The 25,566-nt window shown below is 46.3% G+C and overlaps 2 protein-coding genes across 7 annotated transcripts; both read right to left on the bottom strand.

Moving 5' to 3' along the window:
- Window positions 1-52: 52 nt before the first annotated feature.
- On the bottom strand, window positions 53-20,599 carry LOC106860966 (killer cell lectin-like receptor subfamily B member 1B allele A). Of its 4 annotated transcripts, none has more exons than XM_088164694.1 (9): window positions 20,341-20,599; window positions 10,651-10,758; window positions 9,279-9,362; window positions 6,904-6,993; window positions 4,645-4,737; window positions 3,210-3,269; window positions 2,508-2,650; window positions 1,769-1,878; window positions 53-1,223 (listed from the first exon to the last, which is right to left on the bottom strand). In XM_088164694.1, exons 1-9 carry the CDS (start codon window positions 20,543-20,545, stop codon window positions 1,073-1,075), a joined length of 1,044 nt encoding a protein of 347 aa, XP_088020820.1. In that variant the 5' UTR covers window positions 20,546-20,599; the 3' UTR covers window positions 53-1,072. The 4 variants fall into 4 exon arrangements, with proteins under 4 accessions (XP_088020820.1, XP_088020819.1, XP_088020821.1 ...); XM_088164693.1 differs by having other exon boundaries at window positions 9,279-9,365; window positions 20,341-20,591; XM_088164695.1 differs by lacking the exon at window positions 20,341-20,599 and adding an exon at window positions 12,188-12,399 and having other exon boundaries at window positions 9,279-9,365.
- LOC148223525 (C-type lectin domain family 5 member A-like) lies at window positions 12,578-25,566 on the bottom strand. Of its 3 annotated transcripts, none has more exons than XM_088164701.1 (8): window positions 25,144-25,566; window positions 23,484-23,550; window positions 18,234-18,308; window positions 17,592-17,678; window positions 16,108-16,173; window positions 15,035-15,177; window positions 14,294-14,403; window positions 12,578-13,748 (listed from the first exon to the last, which is right to left on the bottom strand). In XM_088164701.1, the coding sequence occupies exons 6-8, from the start codon at window positions 15,074-15,076 to the stop codon at window positions 13,598-13,600; spliced, it is 303 nt and encodes a 100-aa protein (XP_088020827.1). In that variant the 5' UTR covers window positions 15,077-15,177; window positions 16,108-16,173; window positions 17,592-17,678; window positions 18,234-18,308; window positions 23,484-23,550; window positions 25,144-25,566; the 3' UTR covers window positions 12,578-13,597. The 3 variants fall into 3 exon arrangements, with proteins under 3 accessions (XP_088020827.1, XP_088020828.1, XP_088020829.1); XM_088164702.1 differs by having other exon boundaries at window positions 23,484-23,629; window positions 25,144-25,458; XM_088164703.1 differs by having other exon boundaries at window positions 23,484-23,544; window positions 25,144-25,457.

Here is a 25,566-nt window from a genome sequence, read left to right as displayed (position 1 = left end):
ATTGGAAGTGTCTTGAGTTCCCAAAGCTCCACACACCCACACACAGCACTGCTTTGTGTTTTGAAAAGAAAAGCTTTATTCCATGCAGTGGAAAGGAGATGAACTGTCCAGGGGCCCCAGCAGTCAGCCCAGGCTGTTGAGTGGAGCTCTCTGGGGTACCAAGAGCACATCAATAGATCTGCCCTGTCCTGTGCTCAATCTCCAAGGAAAAGAGGGCAGAGCAGGGTGCTGCCATTCCCTGTGGGACACTCTCATACTTCTCACCAGCTCCTTCACACCTCACTGAGGCTTTCATTGTTCTGTTTTCTGTCCAGCTCAGCTTCTGTTGACACTCTATTCTTCAGGTCTTGCGGGTTTCTGCTGGTCTGCATCCTGTGCCCTTTCCCAGAAGATCCAAAATCTTACACTCCTTCCCTTCCTCACACAGGACTGAGGCTGATTTTAATTCCAGAGCTGTGCTGCTGTAGGATCCTTTCCCTTCCACTGATTCCCATTTCCCCCACAGGCTCTGGGACCCCATGTGCTCATGGAACAGTCTGGGACAGGGGAAGGTTTATCCACACCCACACCTGACTTTGTCCTGTCCATCCTGGCAAGGACTGGGGTTGCCCTTCCCCACCAGATCCCAACCAGAAATCTGTGCTGCCCTTCCCTTGTGGCTGCAGGCAAGGCCAGGCTCTGACCAGGTGGGGAAGGGACTCCTTGGGCACAGGCAGGGCTGGGAACACAGGGCTGTGCATGGATGTGACTTGCAGAGTCAGGATCTCTTTGGGATCACCCCTGGCCCCAGCCTGGACTCCTCTCCCCTGCCTCTGCCTGCCTGGAAGTGCCACCTCTGGCATGAGACAGTCCCTGACTCGTCCTGTGTGCCAGAGCCAGCTCTTGCAGAGGGGATGCAGCCAGGCTCAGACACCATCAGGGAAAGGCTGGGCTCAGCTGGGCCATGAGTCTGGAGGGAGGCTGCAGGAGTCCCTGGCAGCAGAGATTGGGCAGCTAAAGAGAAATGAGACACATCCCATCCACCCTTCCTACAGGAAGCTGGGGATAACATATCAGCCTGGACCTCTTCTTTTCAACTCTCCTTCTGATGCCTTTTTGACACTGTTGCAGCTTTTTCACACAAGTTCTGTGTTAGATGGGATCCATGGCAAGATGCAGTTCCTACTTTACCGTATCCAATGGACGTGCAGTGATAGTCGCTGTATTGGCTGCATGTATCGAACCTGATCAGGAGAAAAAAGTCAAATGTGATTACATTCCTGACATGCAGTCAAAGGCAGAGTGGCACCTGCTATGCTCTGTTACTGTCACTGGGAGCAGGAACTGTCTTGATGGAATCTCCCTCCCAATCCTCACTTTAGTCCCCCACATCTCCACAAGAGTTTCTGGGCAATGCTTTCCCACCCAGAAACATTCCCCTGCTTTGCTCCCCTGCAGCCCATGGTGCTGACATCAGCTTCTCTCTTGTCCCTGCCTCCTGTCTCCTTCCTTTCCCCAGGGAACTGCATCCACTCAGATCCTTCCTTCCCCAGCACAACTACAGCTGTGTCCTCTCCTGCCATCCCTACAGGACAGCCCAGTGTTCTCTGGCACTGAAAGGCTCCCTTTCCTTGGCACAGCCATGTGCTGAAGCACCTGGATCTCAAGGAATCTGCTTCCCCCAAAGCACAGTCCCTGATCTCCCTTGGGCTCTCTGCTCTTTGCTCTGGCTTTGGGATTTGCCCCTCGCCAGACATTGCATGGCAGGGACTTGCTGGAATGAGCTCACATGGCTGGGTCATGTTCCACGTTGTTGATCCACTTCCACTTCTTCTCCTCTGGAGAGTAAGTGAGACCAAGTAAGTAGTATGCATGTTGTGATTGTGAGTGAAGGTAATCCTGGAAAGGAAGCCAACAATGGGAACACATGAAAATGACATTTTCTTCATGAGAGGCACAGAAGTCTCAGTGTTAATCTCCCAGTATAGAGAGTGTAGTGTGCATCCAGCCACAGCACCTCTGCCCACAGCACCAGAGGATGAATTTCTCCATTTGAGAGTCACCTTATGAATATAATAAATGGAATAATACACCTGTGGTGCCATTATAGGTGTAGTTAGTAGTTTAACAGGAGAGACTTGATACCTGGGTACACTTTTATTCTGATGGGGATGGTAAAACCGTTTCAGGTTTTGTCACAGCCATGGCTCTCACAAAGAAGTGTCTGTTCAACCTCCTTGGCCTGTGTGCTAAATCCCTGTGAAACCCCAGCCAGCTGGGCAGGGAGTTTGCTCCTTCCCATGGCATCAGGCCTGGGCACAGAAGCTCCCAGGGGCAGGACTCCAAGCCCCAGGAGGCCTCTCCCTGGGCTGGGCTTTGCTCCCACTGCCACCACTGGGGTGTCCATGGCTGGCAGCACATCCCAGAGCCCAAGGACATGTGACAGGAGCTGGCACAAGTGGCCCTGCTCAGCCCTTGGCCAGGCAGCTCCAGCCCCCTGAGCAGCTGCCCCAGCAGTTGGATCTCACCAGCTCTTCCCTGCTCTCAATGATCACCAGGTCTGAGCCCATGGCAGTGCAGTTGTCACGGCACGATTTCCAGTCCTTCCCTTTCCCCTCTGGAGAAAAGAAGTAGCATTTTCTCCCATGTTTTTTCCATGGTGAGGGACAGCCTGCAGAATGGAAGAAGAGGTGTGGAAAATCCATGTTCACACTGCCCAAAGGATGCCACGACAAAAGAGAGGTCAGAGAGGCAATTATAGCCACAGAAATGCCTGTGTGCTCCTGCTGAGAATTGTCACCAGAGCACCAGGAATCCCCCACAGGCTCTGGAGCTGATAGTAGCCCAAAATCACCAGACAGGAGCCAGACAGGGAGCAGCACAGCAAACATCATCCAGCCTTGCCCATCCTTGCTCAGCAGCTCCTAAACAGCCCCAGGGAACTGCACTGAGGTCAAAGGCTGGCAATGGAGGCCCTCGGGAAGGCAATGGAGCCACATTGTCCATCCTGCTCCCTGCAGTGCTGGGCTTCCAGAGGGTTTGTTCTTCCTGTCCCTTTCCCTGAGCTCATTCTGGGTATGAGGATAAGGTTTGTACTCCTGAGATCAGAGAGGTTTACACTCTTTGATTCCCTTCAGAACAAAATCCAGTCACACCCCCTCTCAAACCACCTTGACAGTCAACCCAACCACTTTTGGAAACTCCCTCTGGAATGACAGAGGATTTCATACCTATTGCCTCCTCAGGGATGGTTGTTGTTGAGTCCTGTTGGTTGTTTGCAGGTGGACCACCTGGAAATAAGAACACCATTTCTGCTTGCAAGGAATGACCACTATGTCATGTGCTGTCAGAGCTCTGCTCAACCTCTCTGACCTCCCATCACCCAACACAGAATGTAAACTCTGCCTCTTTGCTCATGAGTCTGCTGGCAAAATCATAAAATTTTAAAATCATAAATCATTTTAAATCATTTTTTGGATCATAAAATCAAAAAAGATCAGTTCAGCTTCCACTGAGTAAAAGGCAACACTTGTTCATCTACACAAGTTCTTTCTTAATTATGATTCTGTTTCTCAAGTTCCATCTGGATGTCAAGTTTCTCAGGGTATTCATATTTCAGGTCACTAAGGCCGGACTAAACCCACACAGGAACTCTAACTAAAGCCAGACCTAGATCCAAGTCTAATGACTCCTCTTTCCATGGTAAAGGTAAAGCTGTGTTCTATGCTAATTACACTTCATTACTTTGTGCTGGTTTACAATATGGATTTTATTTTTCCCATTCTCCGGTGTTTGACATTTTATCAATGTCAAGGCATTGTCACATAGCAACCCTGAATCCTTGGCTTGGAAAAAGAAGATTCCATTTCCTCCCCCAGCCCTATTTTTTAAGTTCCAAGGATCCAAGGCTTTGCCATGTCTCCCCCATGTGCTTCTCTGAGCACACAGCAAACTCCTGGACTCGACAGTGATTGGTTGTGGAGGCTTCTCCAGCTTTCTCAGCCATCAAAGGATGGAAAGTAGAAATGATATCTGAAATTTAAAATACTTCCTTGAAAACATTCAGAGGAATTATCAAATGGATTTTTTTTTTTCTGGTGGAGATAAGAATACTGTTTTCTACAAAATATCATTTATCTGTTTATGGAACTTTAAAATTTTTGTGAAATCACTGCAGACACCGACCAAAAGGTTTTCATGAAAATAAGCTGCAAATAAATTCTTTTAAGTTTTGACTACAAGACTTCTTTCAAATGACCATTATGAGTTCATAAATATTGGAAGATATTTTGTTGTCACATCTTGGCATCATAAGACAACATCATCACCCTGATATATTCTTAAGGATTGCAATCACAAGACCAATAGGAATTATTTGATCATTACTGGTTTCTTCAAAACATCTGTGCCATAAATTCCTCAGTGTTTGAACATTGTCGTTCTCACTTTTGTCACACCTTTTCTTCTTTTGGAATTTTGAACTTTCAAACCCCTTGGCTTTTTTGCAGATTTCCTCCTACAGCCACGGGTGCCTAAAAACTGTTGTCCTTGGCCTTCCCACCAGACTTCTGCTCCTCCTGGCCTTGGGATGTCACGGCCTGGACATGAGTCAGTGGCACAGAGACACAAATGAATTGCCAGTGTGACATTTTTAGCAGGACTTACCTGGCAGTGTCCAAGACAGTGCTAGGGCCAGCACAGCCAGAACCAGGACAACAAGCAGCACAGCAATGTGAGCTCTGGAACAATGCCTTGGACCTACAGAGGGACAGAAACAGAAAGATGTGGGGAACAGCTGGACAGAAGCCCCTTTCCTCTGCATTCCAAGGTGCCCTTTTCAGGCTCCCACTGGCACTCTGGACCTTCCAGATCTGCAGGCTGTAGCCAGGCTCAATGTCCTGGGGCTTCCCCACTGCCTCTGCAGCCCTGTGCTCAGGGAACTGAACACATCCCAACCTGACAGTGGATTGAGGAGAGGGGAAAAGCTGGAGAGTCATCATTCAGGAAGGGGCATTGGTCCAGCCTGTTTCAGGAAGTGCAGAAGGTGATTAATATGCAAAGATTTCAACTGGAATAGTTCAGCCTAAAGAAGCCCTTGGCTTTCCAGGTTTGTCATTCCCACAGGATGAATGCTTTCCTAGAGCAGGAGGTGGCAGCTCTGTGCACATGGTGCTGGCAAGAACTGTGGGAGGCTACATCCTATCTTTCAGCAGCCATTCCCAGTTGAAGATGCCAGATTTCTTTGGCTTTGGTGGCCAGGGCAGATGGAATCTGGCAGGAGCAGTCCCATGCCCAGCCTGACGTGCTGGTCAGCACCAGACTCAGGGGGAGCCAGCACTGCCCTGGCAGCCCAGAGGGCAAAGCCTGTCCTGGGGACATCAAACACAGCCTCAGCAGCCCCTGGGGAGGGGATCATCGTGCTCTGCTCGGCCTTGTATGGGATCTCCTGGAGCCCTAGGGGCACCTCTGGGCCCCTTGGGATTGGACACCAGCTGGCAAATAATCCCCATTAAGCCACTGGCTCCCTGACCCCTGCATGGCAGAGAGGAGAAGGGAGATGGGCAAGGGTAAAAGAGGGAAAACTCCTGGGCTGGGATAAAGATGGTTTAACAGAAAAAGAGAAGCCATGCATGCAAGCAAAGCCAAACAGGGAATTCATTCCTCACTTCCCATGGGCAGGCAGGGTTGCAGCCAGGCCCAGGAGAGCAGGGCTCCACCACAAGGAGCAGTGCCTTGGGAAGACTGAATTGACTGGAAAACTGCCAAGCTGTGTTACTGAGGTGACTCTGGCAGTCAGCATTTGTCTGGATGGGAGTAAGATGCACCATCCATCTGAGTTGGGTGGTCTTTAAAGAGCACTGGCTTGTGACCCAGAAGGGTCCTCTGGGATCCCTGATGCCAACACATTGCATCTTCATCCTGTCTGCTGAAATTCAAGGGCACTAATTATACCCAGTTTAACAGTAATGAAACATTTCAGACTCATCAAAATGACTTCAAGAACAAATATGATGATTCACGCTCCAAACCTGTCTCCCAGATCCAAGGGAATTCCTTCCTATTCTCTTCCAGAGAAGCTGCACTGAGAACATTTTCTTGGTCTCCCACGATTCTTGGTGTCATTTGGTATCAGAAGTGCTTTATGCAGAGTATTTTGGCTAAGGCCATTTGTGTCATTGAGTTTCTAAAGTTAATTTGCATGATTTAGTCAGAATCCAGGACTGATTATGGAAGTGTCTCAAGTTTGCTCAACTATCAAAGGATGGAAAGTAACAAGCAAAACCAATTGAAATTTCAAAATGATTGCTTGAAAACCTTCAAAGGAAGTGCCACCTTGCTCTGATTTTGATTTTTTTAAAACATTTCTTTGGATGGGATGATGATGAAGTTTTCTTTCTCTAAAATATAATGTGCTGTTATAAACTGGGCTTGCATGCACAGATTGAGCACAAGGCTTTTATTTAGAGAAGGTGAAAACAACTCCCTTTAAGAAGTCACTTTGAACTTCGCTGTCTTTTTCAAATGAGCTTTTATTCTTAAATCTTCTAAGATTTTTGGTGCCACATCTTGCTATCATAATAAATTCTCATCACCTGGAAACATTCTCACATATCCCAATTAAAAGACCAATAGGCATGATCTGATTTTGTTTCTTCAAAACATTTGCATAATAAAATCTTCAGTGTTTGAACATTGTCAGTTTTCAATTGGATTTTGTCTTTTTTATCCTTTTGGAATTTTAAACCTTCAAACCACTTGATTCTCTGACACATTTCCTCTTACAGTCATGGTTGGCTAAAAACTGCTGTCCTTTACCTTCAAACCAGACTTCTTTTCCTCCTGGCCTTGGATGTCATGGCCGGGACCTCAGACACTGGGAGACAGACACAAATTCATTGCTGTTCTTACATTTAGAGCACTTACATGGGAATATCTGAAACACAACAATGAGGAGGAGCAGGATTATCTCAGTAACCAGGACAGCAACTCGTGTTGTGGAACAACAGCTTTTTCCTAGAGAGAAAGAGAAAAAAGTCAAGATTAGGGGAAGAGCTGCAATAAAACCCCTTTCCTCTGCATTCCAAGATGCCTTCTCAGGCTCCCACTGGCAATCTGGAGCCTTCAAGCTTTCCATGCTGGAGCCAGGCTCAATGTCCTGGGGCTTCCCCACTGCCTCTGCAGCCCTGTGCTCAGGGAACTGAACACATCCCAACCTAACCATGGTTTGAGGAGAGGGGAAAAGCAGGAGAGTCCTCCCAGCCCTGGATGGCACAAGGACACACAGAGGGTGGGTGGGTGAGAGAGGGGCTGCCTGAAGGAGAGGGGCCTCAGTAAAGAGGAGCTAAAAAGGGCTGCTCTGAGACAATGGGATCCAGGCAGGATGCTTGGCTCTGCAGGAAACATTCAGCAGAGAAGGGCATGGTAGGGAAAATGAATTAATCCCTTTGCAAGGATTGACTGAGTAGGAACTGGGCAGATCTTTCAGTACAAGGCAGTTCCTTGTGAGGTGCCTCAAGAACTGTAAGATATACATCCTAAATATAAAATGGATACTCTGTCAAATCCCAAGGGATATCTGCAGGGGGATAATGCTAATGCTGTTATTTAGCTCCACTCAGTGCTCTCTTTCCACCCCGGCACTAGGAAGTAACAGATCTGATGTGGACTCACAGTAAGAACATAAAAAGAAACTTCTAGAGGATCCCTGGGAACATCAGCTCTGCTGTCCTGAGCACACACCAGCAGAGTGGTTCAGGTTTCAATTGAGCTTTTCACATCCACAAGTCCAAGTCCCTGCTCAGGTGTTGGCCAGAGCAGCATGTCCAGGACCATGCACAGGCAGGCTTTGAACATCTCTGGGATGGTGACTCTACAGATTCTGGCATTAGGAATTCCCTGAGTGAAGGCCCAGGAATTCCCTGAGGGAAATGTCAGAGTATTGCTTGTGGAACAAAGTCAGGAAAGTATCTACAATGCCCCTCCTCTTCTTCCTTATCTCCTGTTGTTCACTTTTCCCTGCTGGTCTCATTGTCCCATTCACTTCACATCCATACACAAATGGGGAGAATGGTTAAAATGTGGAAGCCTGAAAACTGCAGATCATGCTAAATGTGGAGCTGTGACAAAGTTTTCTAATAAATACAAGCCAGCTGGGAAGGATGCACGTGGACAAGTGTAAAGTTGAATGATGTGGATACAAAATAAGATCTAGGATGTTCCATATTTAGGAGATGGTCAAAAGCATCCAGATATTCAGCACTGAGCCCCCTTGGTTCTGTATTCACACAGAGATAAGGTTTTCTATGAATTTAAATGCATTCTGCTGGCTTGTGGAATTAACCTCAGTACTTCATGAACACTGCATTGGACTCACTCTCAATGTAAAATTCGCAAATTAGAACAAGAATGGAGATGGAAAAAGTATGTCACGACAAAAGAGAGGTCAGAGAGGCAATTCCAGCCACAGAAATGCCTGTGTGCTCCTGCTGAGATTTGTCACCAGAGCACCAGGAATCCCCCACAGGCTCTGGAGCTGATTCCAGCCCAAAATCACCAGGCAGGAGCCAGACAGGGAGCAGCACAGCAAACATCATCCAGCCTTGCCAAACCTTGCTCAGGCATACAGAGAAATGCTCAGGACACAAAAGCAGCTCTCAGATCCCCAAAGTCTGCTTTGCCTGATGCAGAATTGGGCAGCAGAGGTGCTACAGAAAGCACCAACATTTGTGTGCATTGCCAGGCACGGTAGCAGCAGGAGCAGGAAAGGAGGAGCTGGAAAGGGGGATGGGATTCAGGGAGACAGGGCCTGCAGGAGACACTTTGGTTGGAATTCCAGCAGCTCCTAAAAAAGAGAAAAAGTCTAAAAATATCCAAATAACAGCATGGAATTGCACAGAGATCAGAGCATGGCAATGGAGGGCCCTTGGGCAAGCAGCACAGGCACATTGTCCATCCTGCTCCCTGCAGGGCTGGGTACCAGAGGGATTGCTCCTCCTGTCCCTTCCCTGCCTCAGACTGCTCTGCTCTGGCAGCAGAGAGGCAGCAGTTCTGCCCTGTGCAGCAGCAATGCAGAGCTGAGCCAGCACTGCTTCCAAAGCAGGTGCAAATGCAAACCCTCCATGGGCTCCAGAGCTCAGCCTGGGAGTGTCCCAGGGGAAGCTTTGTATTCCTGACACGGCAGAGGGGTTGTTTGTTTTCCTTCTGAACCAAATCCTGACACAGTTCCTTTTCTCTCCCCCTTCACAGTCAATCCAACAGGCTTCTGCCAACTCCCTTTGGAATGACAGAGCATTGCCTACCTGGTGCCTCTCCATGGCTGGGGGGTAACTTCGTTGAGACATTTTGGCTGGTGGAGGTCACTGTTGTTGAGTCCTGTTGCCTTCCTGCTGTTGGACCATCCAGAAATCAGAATACAATTTTTACTTGCCAGGAATGACCACAGTGCCACACAGTGTCACAGCTCTGCTGGACCTCTTTGGCTCCCCCATCATGCCACACAAAATGCCAACTCTGCCTCTTGGCTCATTCTTTGCAAACAAGCCCCAAAGCTGCAGCACACACCAAGGTGTTGCCTGGCTTCCAAAGGGCCAAACTCTGGAACTGACCCAGAACTGCCCCAGCCCTTCTCAGAGCAGAGGGAGATGTGAGGCACAGCACACACAGACCCACAGCAAGGACAGACAAACCACATCAGCTCCAGATATTCTGCTGTATTAAATGCAGCTAATTGCAACTCCTTATGTTGTCTTGGTTTATTATTCGTTTTTAATTTGTCCTTTCTCTGCTATTGCACATTTTATACACATCAGAGCACTATCAGATATGTTCCCTGTACTCTTTGCCTTGAAAATCCAAAAGCAATTCCCTCACCTAAGTCTGTGTTTTATACCAAATACATTAAAGCTTTTGGCATCTTTTTGCCAGCTCTGAGTAGCTGGGAGACTCTGGGACTTGAGTGTGGTTGATTGTGGAAACCTTTCAGACTTACTCAATTATCAAAATATGGAAAAAGACAACAAGTAATATCTCACATTTAAAACTGATTCCTTGAAAACTTTTTAAGAAAGTACATAGCTTTAATAATTAGAATTGTTTTCATGGAGATAAGAATGTTTTCTTTCTATGGAACTAATGCATCTTTCTAGGTAGCTCAGATATTGTTATGAGCTCAGTGATATCTATGCAGACACTGAACACAAGGCTTTTATTTCACAAAGGTGACAAATATTCCTTTAAGATAGAACTTTGGCATCTGTCTCAAATGAGCTTTTATTCCTAATTATTTTAAGAGTTTTAGTGCCACATCGGGGTGCCATGACACCATATCATCATCTCAAAACATCCTCAAGGATTGCAGACAGATTAGGGATAGGCATTATCTGATCTTGACTTGTTTCTTTAAAACATTTGTGTCGTAAATTCTGCAGGCTTTGAACCTTGACAGTTTTCAATTGGGTTTTGGCTTTTTATCTGTTGGATTTAAACACTTTCAAACCACTTCCCATTTTTCTACAAACTTCCCCTTGCAGCAATTGTTGGCTACAAACTGCAGTCCCTTGCCTTCAGACCAGGCTTCCGTTGCCCCTGGCTTTGGATGTCATGGCCTGCACCTCAGTCAGTGGGACAGAGACACAAATGAATTGCCAGGGTCACATTTCTAGCAGGACTTACCTGTGAGTGTCAGATACAGTGCTATGAGCACTACGAGGATCATCACAACCAGGACAGCAGCCAGTGCAGCAACTCTGGAACTCAGGGCTCTGGAACAATGGCTTTTACCTAGAGACGAGCAGAAACACAGAGATATGGGCAGCAGCTGCAATAAAACCCCTTTCCTCTGCATTCCAAGATGCCTTCTCAGGCTCCCACTGGCAATCTGGAGCCTTCAAGCTTTCCATGCTGGAGCCAGGCTCAATGTCCTGGGGCTTCCCCACTGCCTCTGCAGCCCTGTGCTCAGGGAACTGAACACATCCCAACCTAACCATGGTTTGAGGAGAGGGGATAAGCAGGAGAGTCCTCCCAGCCCTGGATGGCACAAGGACACACAGAGGGTGGGTGGGTGAGAGAGGGGCTGCCTGAAGGAGAGGGGGGTTAGTAAAGAGGAGCTAAAAAGGGCTGCTCTGAGACAATGGGATCCAGGCAGGAAAGCAGCCCTTTTCTGAAAGCTGGAGAAAAGTATCTGCAACGTTTTGTGCACAAAACAAGAAGAGAGTTTGTAGACGTTCCCCAGGAAAATCATAAGAAGAGAAATATAAAAATGTTATTGAAACTGTATAAAAACTTGAAATTATAATAAAAGTGAACCTCTCAATCAGGTGACATCTACTTTGGTTCCCTGTCAAGTTAGCTAAGAATTTATCGGTTGAAAGGGGTGATAAAACCCTGTTTCCTGGGGTGTTCATAATTCCAATGATCTGAAAAGACATGAGGAGGCTTCACACTATGTGGAGAAGGCACGCACTGGAAGGCAAGAACTAATTTCTGTCACAGTGAAAGGAGGGTTAGAAAGAAAAGAAAGAAAAATGAAAATGCAATACAGAAACACACTGTGTGAAGTTAGTTATATTTAGGATGTTCATTTATGCAGACATTGCAAAACCAGCGCAAACATTTTTGCAATCATTTTCAACTCATTAAAGAAAGATAAATAAAAAGCTAGAAATTTGCAAAGTGTTTGATCAGAAATCAGACTAAACCTGTCCATGAAACAGTTCACACCTGTGCATTACACAAGCAGTTTGTACAGCCAGAGCAGCAGGAGAAGCCCTCAGGCAATGCCTGCTGTGCTCAGGGAGCAGGAACTGCTGTGCAGGAGATGATGCTGCAAACTCCCGCAACAGCAGCCACTCCATCCTCAGCACTTTGCTGCAGGAATCTCACTCTGCTGAGGGACACCAGGCCTGGGCCAGGAGCAATGGATGGTCAGCTCTGGAGTAGTCTCCAAAATGCACAGAAACTACTCTTAATATCACACGAGAGACGCTCCCTCACACTTGCACCTGAGCAAGAGAAAAGTAGATCTGATAACAACTTGTCTGTGTAAATATAAACAACCCGATCTGGACACTGCACCTGCAGTTTTCCAGCTCGGGCCCTCATGCTTCCCTTGTGCTCTTTGGGACTTTGCTGCTCCAAGGAACTCTCTCAACAGATGTGGGAGAGAGACTGGAGAATGCAAAGAAAGCTCAGTGCTCAGCACTGGACCTACCTTGGACATCAGGGACTGTCAGGATTCTGGGTCTGCTTGGTTCAGACAACGTCAAGTCAGCATGAAGGACATTTTCTGCCATTCTTGGTCCACTCTCTCCTTTCCTCCCTCGGCTGTTCTGAGAGTGAGGCTCTGGGCTGGGTACAACTCAGAGCTGCCTCCTCTTTCTAACCTTCAGGAGGAAGTTCTTGACTCTTCCTGTCATGCATAAACTTCTAATGAAAAGAGAAGTCTATTTATAGCTCATCTTTTGGTAGGACAGGGTGTATGTCAAGAAAATGAGGAAATAAAAGCTCATGGACTCTCTGAAGTCAACTGTGTTGGGAATTGGTGCTGGCATTGGAAGTGTTTTGAGTTCCCAAAGCTCCACACACCCACACACAGCACTGCTTTGTGTTTTGAAAAGAAAAGCTTTATTCCATGCAGTGGAAAGGAGATGAACTGTCCAGGGGCCCCAGCAGTCAGCCCAGGCAGTTGAGTGGAGCTCTCTGGGGTACCAAGAGCACATCAATAGATCTGCCCTGTTCTGTGCTCAATCTCCAAGAAAAAGAGGGCAGAGCAGGATGCTGCCATTCCCTGTGGGACACTCTCATACTTCTCACCAGCTCCTTCACTCCTCACTGTGGTGTCCATTGTTCTGTTTTCTATCCAGCTCAGCTTCTGTTGGCACTCTGTTCTTCAGGCTTTGCTGGTTTCTGCGGGTCTGCATCCTGTGCCCTTTCCCAGGAGATCCAAAATCTTACACTCCTTCCCTTCCTCACACAGGACTGAGGCTGATTTTAATTCCAGAGCTGTGCTGCTGTAGGATCCTTTCCCTTCCACTGATTCCCATTTCCCCCACAGGCTCTGGGATCCCATGTGCTCATGGAACAGTCTGGGACAGGGGAAGGTTTATCCACACCCACACCTGACTTTGTCCTGTCCATCCTGGCAAGGACTGGGGTTGCCCTTCCCCACCAGATCCCAACCAGAAATCTGTGCTGCCCTTCCCTTGTGGCTACAGGCAAGGCCAGGCTCTGACCAGGTGGGGAAGGGACTCCTTGGGCACAGGCAGGGCTGGGAACACAGGGCTGTGCATGGATGTGACTTGCAGAGTCAGGATCTCTTTGGGATCACCCCTGGCCCCAGCCTGGACTCCTCTCCCCTGCCTCTGCCTGCCTGGAAGTGCCACCTCTGGCATGAGACAGTCCCTGACTCGTCCTGTGTGCCAGTGCCAGCTCTTGCAGAGGGGATGCAGCCAGGCTCAGACACCATCAGGGAAAGGCTGGGCTCAGCTGGGCCATGAGTCTGGAGGGAGGCTGCAGGAGTCCCTGGCAGCAGAGATTGGGCAGCTAAAGAGAAATGAGACACATCCCATCCACCCTTCCTACAGGAAGCTGGGGATAACATATCAGCCTGGACCTCTTCTTTTCAACTCTCCTTCTGATGCCTTTTTGACACTGTTGCAGCTTTTTCACACAAGATTTGTGTTGTATTGGATCCATGGCAAGGTGCAGTTCCTACTTTACCGTATCCAATGGTCGTGCAGTGATAGTCGCTGTATTGGCTGCCTATGTCGAACCTGATCAGGAGAAAAAAGTCAAATGTGATTACATTCCTGACATGCAGTCAAAGGCAGAGTGGCACCTGCTAAGCTCTGTTACTGTCACTGAGAGCAGGAACTGTCTTGATGGAATGTCCCTCCGATTCCTCACTTTTGTCCCCAAAATCTCCACAAGAGTTTCTGGGCAATGCTTTCCCACCCAGAAACATTCCCCTGCTTTACTCCCCTGCAGCCCATGGTGCTGACATCAGCCTCTCTCTTGTCCCTGCCTCCTGTCTCCTTCCTTTCCCCAGGGAACTGCATCCACTCAGATCCTTCCTTCCCCAGCACAACTACAGCTGTGTCCTCTCCTGCCATCCCTACAGGACAGCCCAGTGTTCCCTGGCACTGAAAGGCTCCCTTTCCTTGGCACAGCCATGTGCTGAAGCACCTGGATCTCAAGGAATCTGCTTCCCCCAAAGCACAGTCCCTGATCTCCCTTGGGCTCTCTGCTCTTTGCTCTGGCTTTGGGATTTGCCCCTCGCCAGACATTGCATGGCAGGGACTTGCTGGAATGAGCTCACATGGCTGGGTCATGTTCCACGTTGTTGATCCACTTCCACTTCTTCTCCTCTGGAGAGTAAGTGAGACCAAGTAAGTAGTATGCATGTTGTGATTGTGAGTGAAGGTAATCCTGGAAAGGAAGCCAACAATGGAAACACATGAAAATGACATTTTCTTCATGAGAGGCACAGAAGTCTCAGTGTTAATCTCCCAGTATAGAGAGTGTAGTGTGCATCCAGCCATAGCACCTCTGCCCACAGCACCAGAGGATGAATTTCTCCATTATAGAGACTCCTTATGAATATAATAAATGGAATAATACACCAGTGGTGCCATTAAAGGTGTAATTTGTAGTCTAACAGGAGAGACTTGATACCTGGGGATTCTTTTTCCTTCTGATGGGGATGGTAAAGCCTTTACAGGTTTTGTCACAGCCATAGCTCTCACAAAGAAGTGTCTGTTCAACCTCCTTGGCCTGTGTGCTATATCCCTGTGAAAACCCAGCCAGCTGGGCAGGGAGTTTGCTTCTTCCCATGGCATCAGGCCTGGGCACAGAAGCTCCCAGGGGCAGGACTCCAAGCCCCAGGAGGCCTCTCCCTGGGCTGGGCTTTGCTCCCACTGCCACCACTGGGGTGTCCATGGCTGGCAACACATCCCAGAGCCCAAGGACATGTGACAGGAGCTGGCACAAGTGGCCCTGCTCAGCCCTTGGCCAGGCAGCTCCAGCCCCCTGAGCAGCTGCCCCAGCAGTTGGATCTCACCAGCTCTTCCCTGCTCTCAATGATCACCAGGTCTGAGCCCATGGCAGTGCAGTTGTCACGGCACGATTTCCAGTCCTTCCCTTTCCCCTCTGGAGAAAAGAAGTAGCATTTTCTCCCATGTTTTTTCCATGGTGAGTGACAGCCTGCAGAAGGGAAGAAGAGGTGTGGAAAATCCATGTTCACACTGCCCAAAGGATGCCACAACAAAAGAGAGGTCAGAGAGGCAATTCCAGCCACAGAAATGCCTGTGTGCTCCTGCTGAGAATTGTCACCAGAGCACCAGGAATCCCCCACAGGCTCTGGAGCTGATAGCAGCCCAAAATCACCAGGCAGGAGCCAGACAGGGAGCAGCACAGCAAACATCATCCAGCCTTGCCCATCCTTTCTCAGACCATACAGAGAAATGCTCAGGACACAAAAGCAGCTCTCAGATCCCCAAAGTCTGCTTTGCCTGATGCAGAATTGGGCAGCAGAGGTGCTACAGAAAGCACCAACATTTGTGTGCATTGCCAGGCAGGGAAGCAGCAGGAGCAGAGAGGGGGAGCCGGAAAGGGGGATGGGATTCAGGGAGACAGGGCCTGCAGGAGACACTTGGCTTGGGGATCCAGCAGCTCCTAAAAAACAGAAAAAAAACTAACAATCTCCTAAAAAACAGCATGGAATTGCACAGAGATCAGAGCATGGCAATGGAGGGCCCTTGGGCAAGCAGCACAGGCACATTGTCCATCCTGCTCCCTGCAGGGCTGGGTACCAGAGGGATTGCTCCTCCTGTCCCTTCCCTGCCTCAGACTGCTCTGCTCTGGCAGCAGAGAGGCAGCAGTTCTGCCCTGTGCAGCAGCAATGCAGAGCTGAGCCAGCACTGCTTCCAAAGCAGGTGCAAATGCAAACCCTCCATGGGCTCCAGAGCTCAGCCTGGGAGTGTCCCAGGGGAAGCTTTGTATTCCTGACACGGCAGAGGGGTTGTTTGTTTTCCTTCTGAACCAAATCCTGACACAGTTCCTTTTCTCTCCCCCTTCACAGTCAATCCAACAGGCTTCTGCCAACTCCCTTTGGAATGACAGAGGATTTCATACCTAATTCCTCTTCAGGGATGTGGGACAATGGTGTTGAGCCGTTTTGGCTGCCTGCAGTTGGAGCATCTGGAAATAAGAACACAATTTTTACCTGCAAGGAATGACCACTATGCCATGTGCTGTCAGAGCTCTGCTGGACTTCTCTGACCCCATCATGCAACACAGAATGTAAACTCTGCCTCTTTGCTCATGATTCTACTATTGAAATCATGAAATGGCCAGGTCAGGTTCCACTGAGTAAAAGGCAACTCTTTACTTCATTTAAACAATTAATATCTTAACAACACTATTATTTGGCATAACAAGACCCTATGGAAAATTCATACAAAACTAAAACTTAGAATAAACTCAAAATGCAACATGTTTTATTTAGAGCACACTTGAAACTTGTGTGCTCTTCAACTTAAAAACTTCCTTGATTTAATTTCTCAAGTTTAGATCTGAATTTTTTTAGGACTATTTTTTCAGGTCTGTAGCTGCTCTGAGCCAGTACTGACCCACACAAAGGAACTTAGAACTACAGCCAGTCCTGGATCTAAGTCTAAGGAGCCCCCATTCCATGTTATACTTAAAGCTGTCTTGAATGCAAATTACAACTTTTTATTTTCTCGTGGTTTATTATTTGCTTGTAATTTGCCCCAAGCTTTGCTGTTTGACATTTTATAAATGTCAGGCCACTGTCTGATATCAGTTCTGAACTCTTGGCCTTGAAAAAGAATGAATTGCCTCTCCCAGCCCTATTTTTTAAGTTCCAAGGATCAAAGGCTTTGCCATGTCTTCCCCAGGTGCATCTCTGAGTTAGTGGCAAACTCTAGGACTTGAGATTGGAAGCTTCTCAAGATTTCTCAGCTATTAAAGGATGGAAAGAAACAAGCCAAACCAATTGAAATTTAAAAATTATTCCATGAAAGAATTTAAAGGATATACCAAAGAGATCAATTAAATTTTATTTTTTAAGATATACGTGAGATTTCTTTTTTACAAAATATTATTTATGTATTTATGTAGCTCAAAATATGTCATGATCTTAAGCAAACTCCTTTAACATGTGATTTAGTTGCCTCCTTCAAACGAACTTTAATTCAGAAATATTTTAAGATTCCTGGTGTTATGGACATCTTGGTCTCATGATACAACCTCATCACCTTCTGGGATTCTCACAGTTAGCAATGATATTACTGATAGACATTAACAAATCTTTACTTGTTTCTTCAAAATATTTGTATAATAAATTCTTTGTCATTTGAATATTGTCAGTTTTTCATTCGGATTTTGGCTTTTTCATCTGTTGGAATTTTAAACTTTCAAACCACTCGACTTTCTTACAGATTTTCTCCTACAGCCATGGTTGGCTATAAACTGCTGTCCTTTGCTTTCAAATGTAACTTCCATTCCTGATGGCTTTGTGTCATGGCCTGGACATCAGTCAGTGGGAGAGAGACACAAATTAATTGTGTTATGACACTAACAACAAAACAACTTACATGTGATTGTTAAATAAACTGCTAGGACCAGCACGAGGATTATCACCAGCAATAGAGCAACACGTTTTCTGGAACAACAGCTTTTACCTAGAGAGGGATAGAAAAATAAAGATATGGGGAACAGCTGGACAGAAGCCCCTTTCCTCTGCATTCCAAGGTGCCCTTTTCAGGCTCCACTGGGACTCTGGACCTTCCAGATCTGCAGGCTGGAGCCAGGCTCAATGTCCTGGGGCTTCCCCACTGCCTCTGCAGCCCTGTGCTCAGGGAACTGAACACATCCCAACCTAACCATGGTTTGAGGAGAGGGGGAAAGGAGGAGAGTCCTCCCAGCAATCAATACCTGCCCTCTGCTTCCTCATCTCCTTTGTTCACTTTTCACTGCTGCTGGGGACTGGAGCCTGGGCTCGGGGTGTCTGGCTGTCACCCATCATATTTTTCTATTCCTGTGCCAGGAAGGCCAACGAGTGCTCAGGGGCACGGAATGCAACAGCTCAGCTGCCCCTGCTCTGAGTGGGGAAAGCAGACCATTGTATCCTCCTGCCTCCTCGTGCTTTTGTGTCACTGCATGTTTGGGGCATCAGGATCAGCCCCTCTCCCCTTCGTGTTTAAATTCCCATCACTTCATCACACACTTAAACTCACCAGATGATTTGCAGTTTGCTGCAGCATTTGTGTCTTGGGATTTCACTTTCACTTCTGCGTAGGTACAACCTGAGTCTGGGAACAAGAACAGAGCACAGAGAGAGCTGAGAATCCACTTCAATGAAACAACAATGACTGAAATTGTGAGAAAAGCTGAACGCAGGACAGCAACTGGTTGATATGACTGTGGTTAACCATGTAGAACTAAGAAAAATATTATTTACAAATTATATTTTTCTCCATTATAGGCACTGATCTGTGCTCTGTGGTGACCAGGGACAGGAGCCAGGAAACTGCTGGTGCTGTGTCAGGGGGGGTTAGCATGGATATCAGGAAAAGCTAATTCCCCCAGGGCGTGTGAGGCACTGAACAGGCTCCCCAGGGAATGGTCACAGCTCCAAGGCTGTCAGAGCTCCAGGAGTGCTTGGACAATGCTCTCAGGTATGAACAGGGTGGGAATATTGGGATGTCTGAGCAGGACCAGGAGTTGGACTGGATGATCCTTGTGGGTCCCTTCCAGCTCAGGATATTCTGATTCCATGTTCCATGATGACACTGTCACCCTTGCAGCACTTGCTATAGGCAGGGACAGATCTGGTTTCTCTTCAAGGCAGACAGTACCAGAGGGGACAGGGGCACAAACTCACATTGTCAATCTTGACAAAAAGACAGCAAAGTGCCAAGGGTGGCCTCAGGCTGTGCATCCAGACAGGAATGGTGAGAATGCCTAGAACATCAAAGCCTGAAAACCGCAGATTGTGCTAAATTTGGAAGGGTTTGAGATCTTATCAAAATTAGCAAGATAACATGGAGAACATGGAAATCTATTCAGTCATCTGCAGGTAATGAATACAAACCAGCAGGGAAGAAAACATTTGGAGAGGACAGAAAGGTCAGAGGGAGATAAAAAGTGGGTAGAAGGTCAATAATAGGATGTTGCAATGTTATAAAACTTGCAAAGTCATTGTGATATACAACACTGAGCCCCCTGGCTTCTATCACTGTACAGAGCTAAGACAGAAGCCAGGGTTTTGAGCTCTTTTCTGAAGATGGAGACAATAACTGGGAAATCTTGTGCATAAATTCAGTGAACACACAGAATAGTTGGTAGGAGTATCCCCGACAGACACAAGCAGAGAAACATAAAAAAGTTACTGGAAATCTATCAAAATTCTGAATAGGTATACATGGCTTAAATTATAAGGAAAATGGAACTGGTAATCAGGTGACATCTACTGTGGACAATGGAGCCCTGAACTCATCTGTTGAAAGGGGTGATAAAACTCTGTTTCCCGGGGTGTTCATAACTCCACCCATCTGAAAAGATATGGGGATCGTTCACAATTTGTTCAGAAAACAAGTTCTGGATGGCAAGAAGTAATTTCTGTCACAGTGAAAGGAGGGTTAGAAAGAAAGAAAAGTGAAACTGAAATACAGAAACAGACTGTGTGTACTCCATTCATGTTTAGGATGTTCTTTTATGCAGACATTGCAAAACCAGGGCAAACATTTTTGCAATCATTTTAAAGTTATTAAAGAAAGAAAAATAAAAAGCTAGAATTTTGCAAAGTGTTTGATCCTAAATCAGACTAAACCTGTCCATGAAACAGTTCACACCTGTGCATTACACAAGCAGTTTGTACAGCCAGAGCAGCAGGAGAAGCCCTCAGGCAATGCCTGCTGTGCTCAGGGAGCAGGAACTGCTGTGCAGGAGATGATGCTGCAAACTCCCGCAACAGCAGCCACTCCATCCTCAGCACTTTGCTGCAGGAATCTCACTCTGCTGAGGGACACCAGGCCTGGGCCAGGAGCAATGGATGATCAGCTCTGGAATAGTCTCCAAAATGCACAGAAACTACTCTTAATATCACACGAGAGACGCTCCCTCACACTTGCACCTGAGCAAGAGAAAAGTAGATCTGATAACAACTTGTCTGTGTAAATATAAACAACCCGATCTGGACACTGCACCTGCAGTTTTCCAGCTCGGGCCCTCATGCTTCCCTTGTGCTCTTTGGGACTTTGCTGCTCCAAGGAACTCTCTCAACAGATGTGGGAGAGAGACTGGAGAATGCAAAGAAAGCTCAGTGCCCAGCACTGGACCTACCTTGGACATCAGGGACTGTCAGGATTCTGGGTCTGCTTGGTTCAGACAACGTCAAGTCAGCATAAAGGACATTTTCTGCCATTCTTGGTCCACTCTCTCCTTTCCTCCCTCGGCTGTTCTGAGAGTGAGGCTCTGGGCTGGGTACAACTCGGAGCTCCCTCCTCTTTCTAACCTTCAGGAGGAAGTTCTTGACTCTTCCTGTCATGCATAAACTTCTAATGAAAAGAGAAGTCTATTTCTCCTGCATCTTTTGATAGCAAAGGTTTTTATGTCAGTAACATGAGGAAATACAGGTTCATGGACTCTCTGAAGTCACCTGTGTTGGAAACTGATTCTGGCATTGTAAGTGTCTTGAGTTCCCAAAGCTTCACACACCCACAGTTTGCCATGCTGTGTCCTCAGCACTGCGGGCTGCGTTCAGCTCCCGGACTCTGTCTGCCTCTCTACAAGGGAATTCTGGGGGCAAATGGGGATTCAGAAAGGGGCTAGTCCAGCCTGTTTTGGGAAGTGCAAAATGTGCTTCGTATGCAAAGGCAGCAACTGGAGTATTGCAGCCTGAACAAAACAATCCCTTGGCTTTCTAGTTTTGTAATATCCCTCTGGGCAGTTTCGGTCACCTGTGTCCCCTCTCAAGTTCTTGCACACTCCCAGCCCCCTCAGTGGTGGGGTGGGATGACAAACACAAGACTCTCACTCTGTTTAATCTCTGCTCAGCAAGAACTAAAACCTCCCAGTGTTCTCAACACTGTTCCAGCACAAATCCAAAATGTAGCCCATACCAGTTGCTATGAAGGAAATCAACTCTATCCCAGCCAAAACCAGGCAAGGGCCCTAGAATTTAAGAAGGATGTGAAGGTCCTTGAATGAAGGCTCAGAGGAAGAGGACAAAGCTGGTGGAATGGTTGGAAGGAATGTGCTGTGAGGAGCCACTGAGGATTCCATGGTTTGTCCAGTTTGGAGAAAAGGAAGCTGAGGGGTGACCTCTTTTCTCTCCAGAGTCCCAGCACAGGAAGGACATGGAACTGTTGGAGAGGGTCCAGATGAGGACAACAGATTCCCCAGAGAAGCTGTGGCTGCCCCATGCCTGGCAAGTGGCCAAGGTCAGGCTGGATGGGGCTCTGAGCAACCTGGGATAGTGGAAGGTGTCCCTGCCCATGACAAGAAAGGTCAGGGATGAGATGAACTTAAGGTCCCTTCCAACCCAAACCATTCCATGATTCCATGGTTACTCTACTTCTGTCTTTACAGAACTGTAAGATATTGCTTTTCTGATTTAGAACAAATTATAGGAAAAGGTTGAGTGGTTTTTTAATAAAATAAATACCAATTCTTATTGAACCTATTTCTTTCACAGAGAAACAATTTTCTATTATGGAAATATTCTCTCAGGGCCATCAGATCTGGAATACCCTCTGCTTGCCAGTGTTAATGACAGAGACTTCTTCAAAGGGCCAAGGATGTGTTCTGGTATTCTGTGCCTCATGTCCCATAATCAGAGGCTCAGAGAAGCCAAGCAAACATGACCTGTGTGAGAGAAAGAAAAGGAAGTGAAGCAATTTCTGTGGTGGTTGAAGACTCAGAAGTTTGTACTGGGGTCAATTTAAGGTTTGCAGTGGCACGCAAACCTGACAGAGAGACGTGTCCAGAAATTCTGTGACAAGCAGCTAAGTACTGAGGCCTAAACAACAGACCCTGAACCAAAGCTGGCTCTAGATGAACCTTCCAACCAAATGCTATTTATATATATATATATTCAATCATTATGAATTATTGTTATATGTTTGTTTATTGGCAAAATGTGTTTACCTTTCCATATCCAGAAACTGGATAAGGCCACATCTGGACTAATTAGGGGGATATACAATCAGAGACAACTCCCTTGGATCCCCCTTGAGCCCTGGCCAGGCTTTGGGAGAAATTCAATGGCAGAATGAAACTAGAAATTATGTTAGCTTGTTTGTTTAAGACTATAAAAGCTGGGCTACTGTCACAACAAAGTTGGGAAACGATTCCACATCTCCACAAAGGTGGAATGGGTTGGAAAGAATCTTAAAGATCATCCAGTTCCAAACCCCTGCCATGGGCAGGAACACCTTCTGCTATCCCAGGTTGCTCAGAGCCCCATCCAGCCTGGCCTTGGACACTGCCAGGGATGGGGCAGCCACAGCTTCTCAGGGCAAATCAAAGTATTCTGTGATTTTTCAGCTCCACCAAGTCTTAATTCTTTTTTTCATTCAGATTTTTTTTTTTCTACTAGGGAATTGTATTACTAATTTGCCAATTGTAACACGGACTGAGTGTAGGAAACATCCATCAATGTTTCCATCAAGTTCAATCAACATTTTCGGGTTTTATTGCTGGATTTCTGGAGTGACAAGCACATGACAGCACCAATCCCACAAAATTTGACATAAAAATAGGGCCCCTCTTTCCTGTGGAATATTGCCTACGCTGATCAGCAGGTTTTGCTACATCTTGAGGGAGTGCTGACTGTGTGGGCCGGTGCTGTTTGAAGAAGGAAGGTGCAATACCCCACTGAGTTGATGCTTTTGAACTCCATTTGACAAAGAGGGTGCAAATACCATGGGGGGAAGTTAAAAGGGGGCTCTAGCTCCCCTTGTAAATCTTTTTATGTGATATTGAGATGCTGCATAACTTAATACTGGAGATAGCACACCAGGTAGTTTGTACTGTATTTCTGAGCACTTAGCCATACTTTTCAGCATTTAAATGTATATTTATTATTTCTCTGTGGTATTGTGTATTTCCCACAAAACTATGATGGGGAGCAGTAAATATCTTCAGTATATTAAAGATGTTTTAATGTGGGTCTATATGGGTGGGACAATGGCCCTGTATGTCTGTGTTAATAATTCTGTTGCAATTCATTAGCTCCTAATGAATTTGGCTTCCTAAACTCTAGCTAGGGGGATAGGCAACATCTGACAGCATTTTCCTAACAAATAACCCTCCACACTCCCACTTCACTCATACTCTTTCCAGCTCTATTTCCATGTTTTCAAGACAAGTCATGTCCATCTTTCAGCCTGTGCAATCCCAAACTCAGTGTGGCCATGACCAAGAAAGACCAAGAAAGAAGAAGGGGAGATTTTTGACATACCAGGCTCTTGTCCAATACTTACATTGTGCAGTCTCAGGTCAGAGGTGAAGAATCTTCTTAGGTCAATTGATTCTGATGGGTCTCTGTACCTCATCAAGAAAACAGATTTGGTAAAGATTTCATTGCAAGATCCAAATTCAAAGATAAGTAGTCTGCAAATCAGCTACTCTGAAACAGATAAAATATTTAAAATGAAATATATATTATGAACGAAGAATGCAGTAAACACTTGGAAAAACAACCCTCCTTTGTGAAAGCAAGCCTTTGGGGCTGGTTTTTCACCCCTTGACAATACTCAGATAATAACTTTTTTTGGTCGTAGTAAAAAGGAAAATGAAAACAAAAACCAAGGTTGTGTGAGAAAGGCTCAGAAGGAAGATTTCAAATAGAGAACCTCACTTAAATTCCACTTACAGTTACTAGGATGTCTTTCCCTTAAACTATCTGTTCTTTGAGTTCAATAAATAAATTGGATTCAGTAGATGTGCTTGACAGCTGAGCAAATGTGGATTTTTCTGGATTTAATGTGCTTGCTTACTGTATCTAGACCTAAAATAATTGGGAGATATTTTCTGATATGTAAAAGATTTGAAAAAAACGGTATCTTTTGTAGGATCAAAATTATTTTCTAATATAAACAAAGAGTTTCCGCTACCAAGGAGGAAAAAAATCATTGTTAATGTTAAATATATTTTCTGAAAATAATGGAATGTTTAATACTTTTGAAATCAAACATTTCAATTTTCCCATTCTTTTGGAAGAAAGAGGATGTTCTTTTAGGAGAAATTAAATGCTTTGGGTTTACCCCAAATCACTTTTAAAAAGTTATTATTAAGCAAATAAGAACAAGTATTTCCTCTATTTTTACCTGCAGTGATTCACAGCCAAAAGGTCCCTATCTGGGTCACAGTCCAAAAAAGATTTAAAAAGCGGTTACGACAAGAATAATTTTGCAACCAGCTGATGACCATAAGAAAGGCTGGCTACCTCACTCCCTCCAAAGCTTATCCATTTTTAGACACACGTTGCAACATATTTTGTGCAAAACGTATTTTTACCATTGTGTGAAAGAGGAACTGAAAACAGCTGAACAAAGTAAAATTACGGCAACTGGGAAACCCTTTACTGGTATCAACTCTTTGTATCTGGATAAAATGAAGCTGCCTGTTTCTCTTTCATAATTAAAGTAAAACAAAACAACACCCTGGTTTTTATTTAGCAGTCTTGGTGGCATCTTTTCCCCCTCTAAACTCCAGCTGCTTTAACATCAAGCATCTATCCTTAGTGGCTGCCTGACAGTGCAAAAACCAAGAATTCCAAAGGATGTCTTATCCTATGCCTGACATATTTAAGTGTGCCAGGGCCTCAGGGAACATTTTTTTCCTCACATCTAATGTAAACCTTCCCTCGATCAGTTTAAATCCATTCCCCCTTGTCCTGCCACTCCAGGCCCTTGTCAAGAGTCTCTCCCCATCTTTCCTGGAGGTTCCCTCCATGCACTGCAAGGCCACAATTGGGTCACCACAAAATCTTCTGTCTTCCGGGCTGGAAAATCCCAATTCCCTCATCCTTTCCAGGCTGAAGATTCCCAATCCTCTTAGCCTTTCAATATACCTTTTTTTAACATACTTGGAGCATAACCCTTGGCAAAGGGGGATGAAGAGGAAATCTGTTAAACTTACAGAGAGGCAGATGCTGCCATTTTAGAAGGCACCTCTTGTCATAATGTCAGATCCAGGCAGCTCTCCACGAGGGCTGAATCCGGATGCCAGCCAGCCAGTCGTGTGGATGTGGAGTTCAATCCCATCAGCTCCTCTCCCTTGTGGTCCCAGCAGGGGTAGAACATGCTGGAAGGATCCAGGAAGATGGGGAAATGCAGTGGAGGTGCAAGCAGGCCAGAACAAAAGCATGGGAAGAACAGGAGGAAGAGCCTTCTCTCGATTCCTGAGAAGAACATCACCATCATCCCTGCAGTCTCTGAGTCTTGCTGATACCTTGGGCAGCCACAAGAAGCCCAGTTTATATGGAAGTGCCCAAGGCTGGGCCTGTTGCCAGAAAGGAGAGCTAGAACCCGACTGTCCTATATTCAATTTAAAATGTAGTAA

The sequence above is a fragment of the Sturnus vulgaris genome, chromosome 5 (assembly GCF_052056855.1).
Source record: "Sturnus vulgaris isolate bStuVul1 chromosome 5, bStuVul1.hap1, whole genome shotgun sequence".
NCBI lineage: Eukaryota > Metazoa > Chordata > Aves > Passeriformes > Sturnidae > Sturnus > Sturnus vulgaris.
Note: the sequence above shows the minus strand (reverse complement) of the source record. Positions and strands in the feature narration are given on the sequence as shown.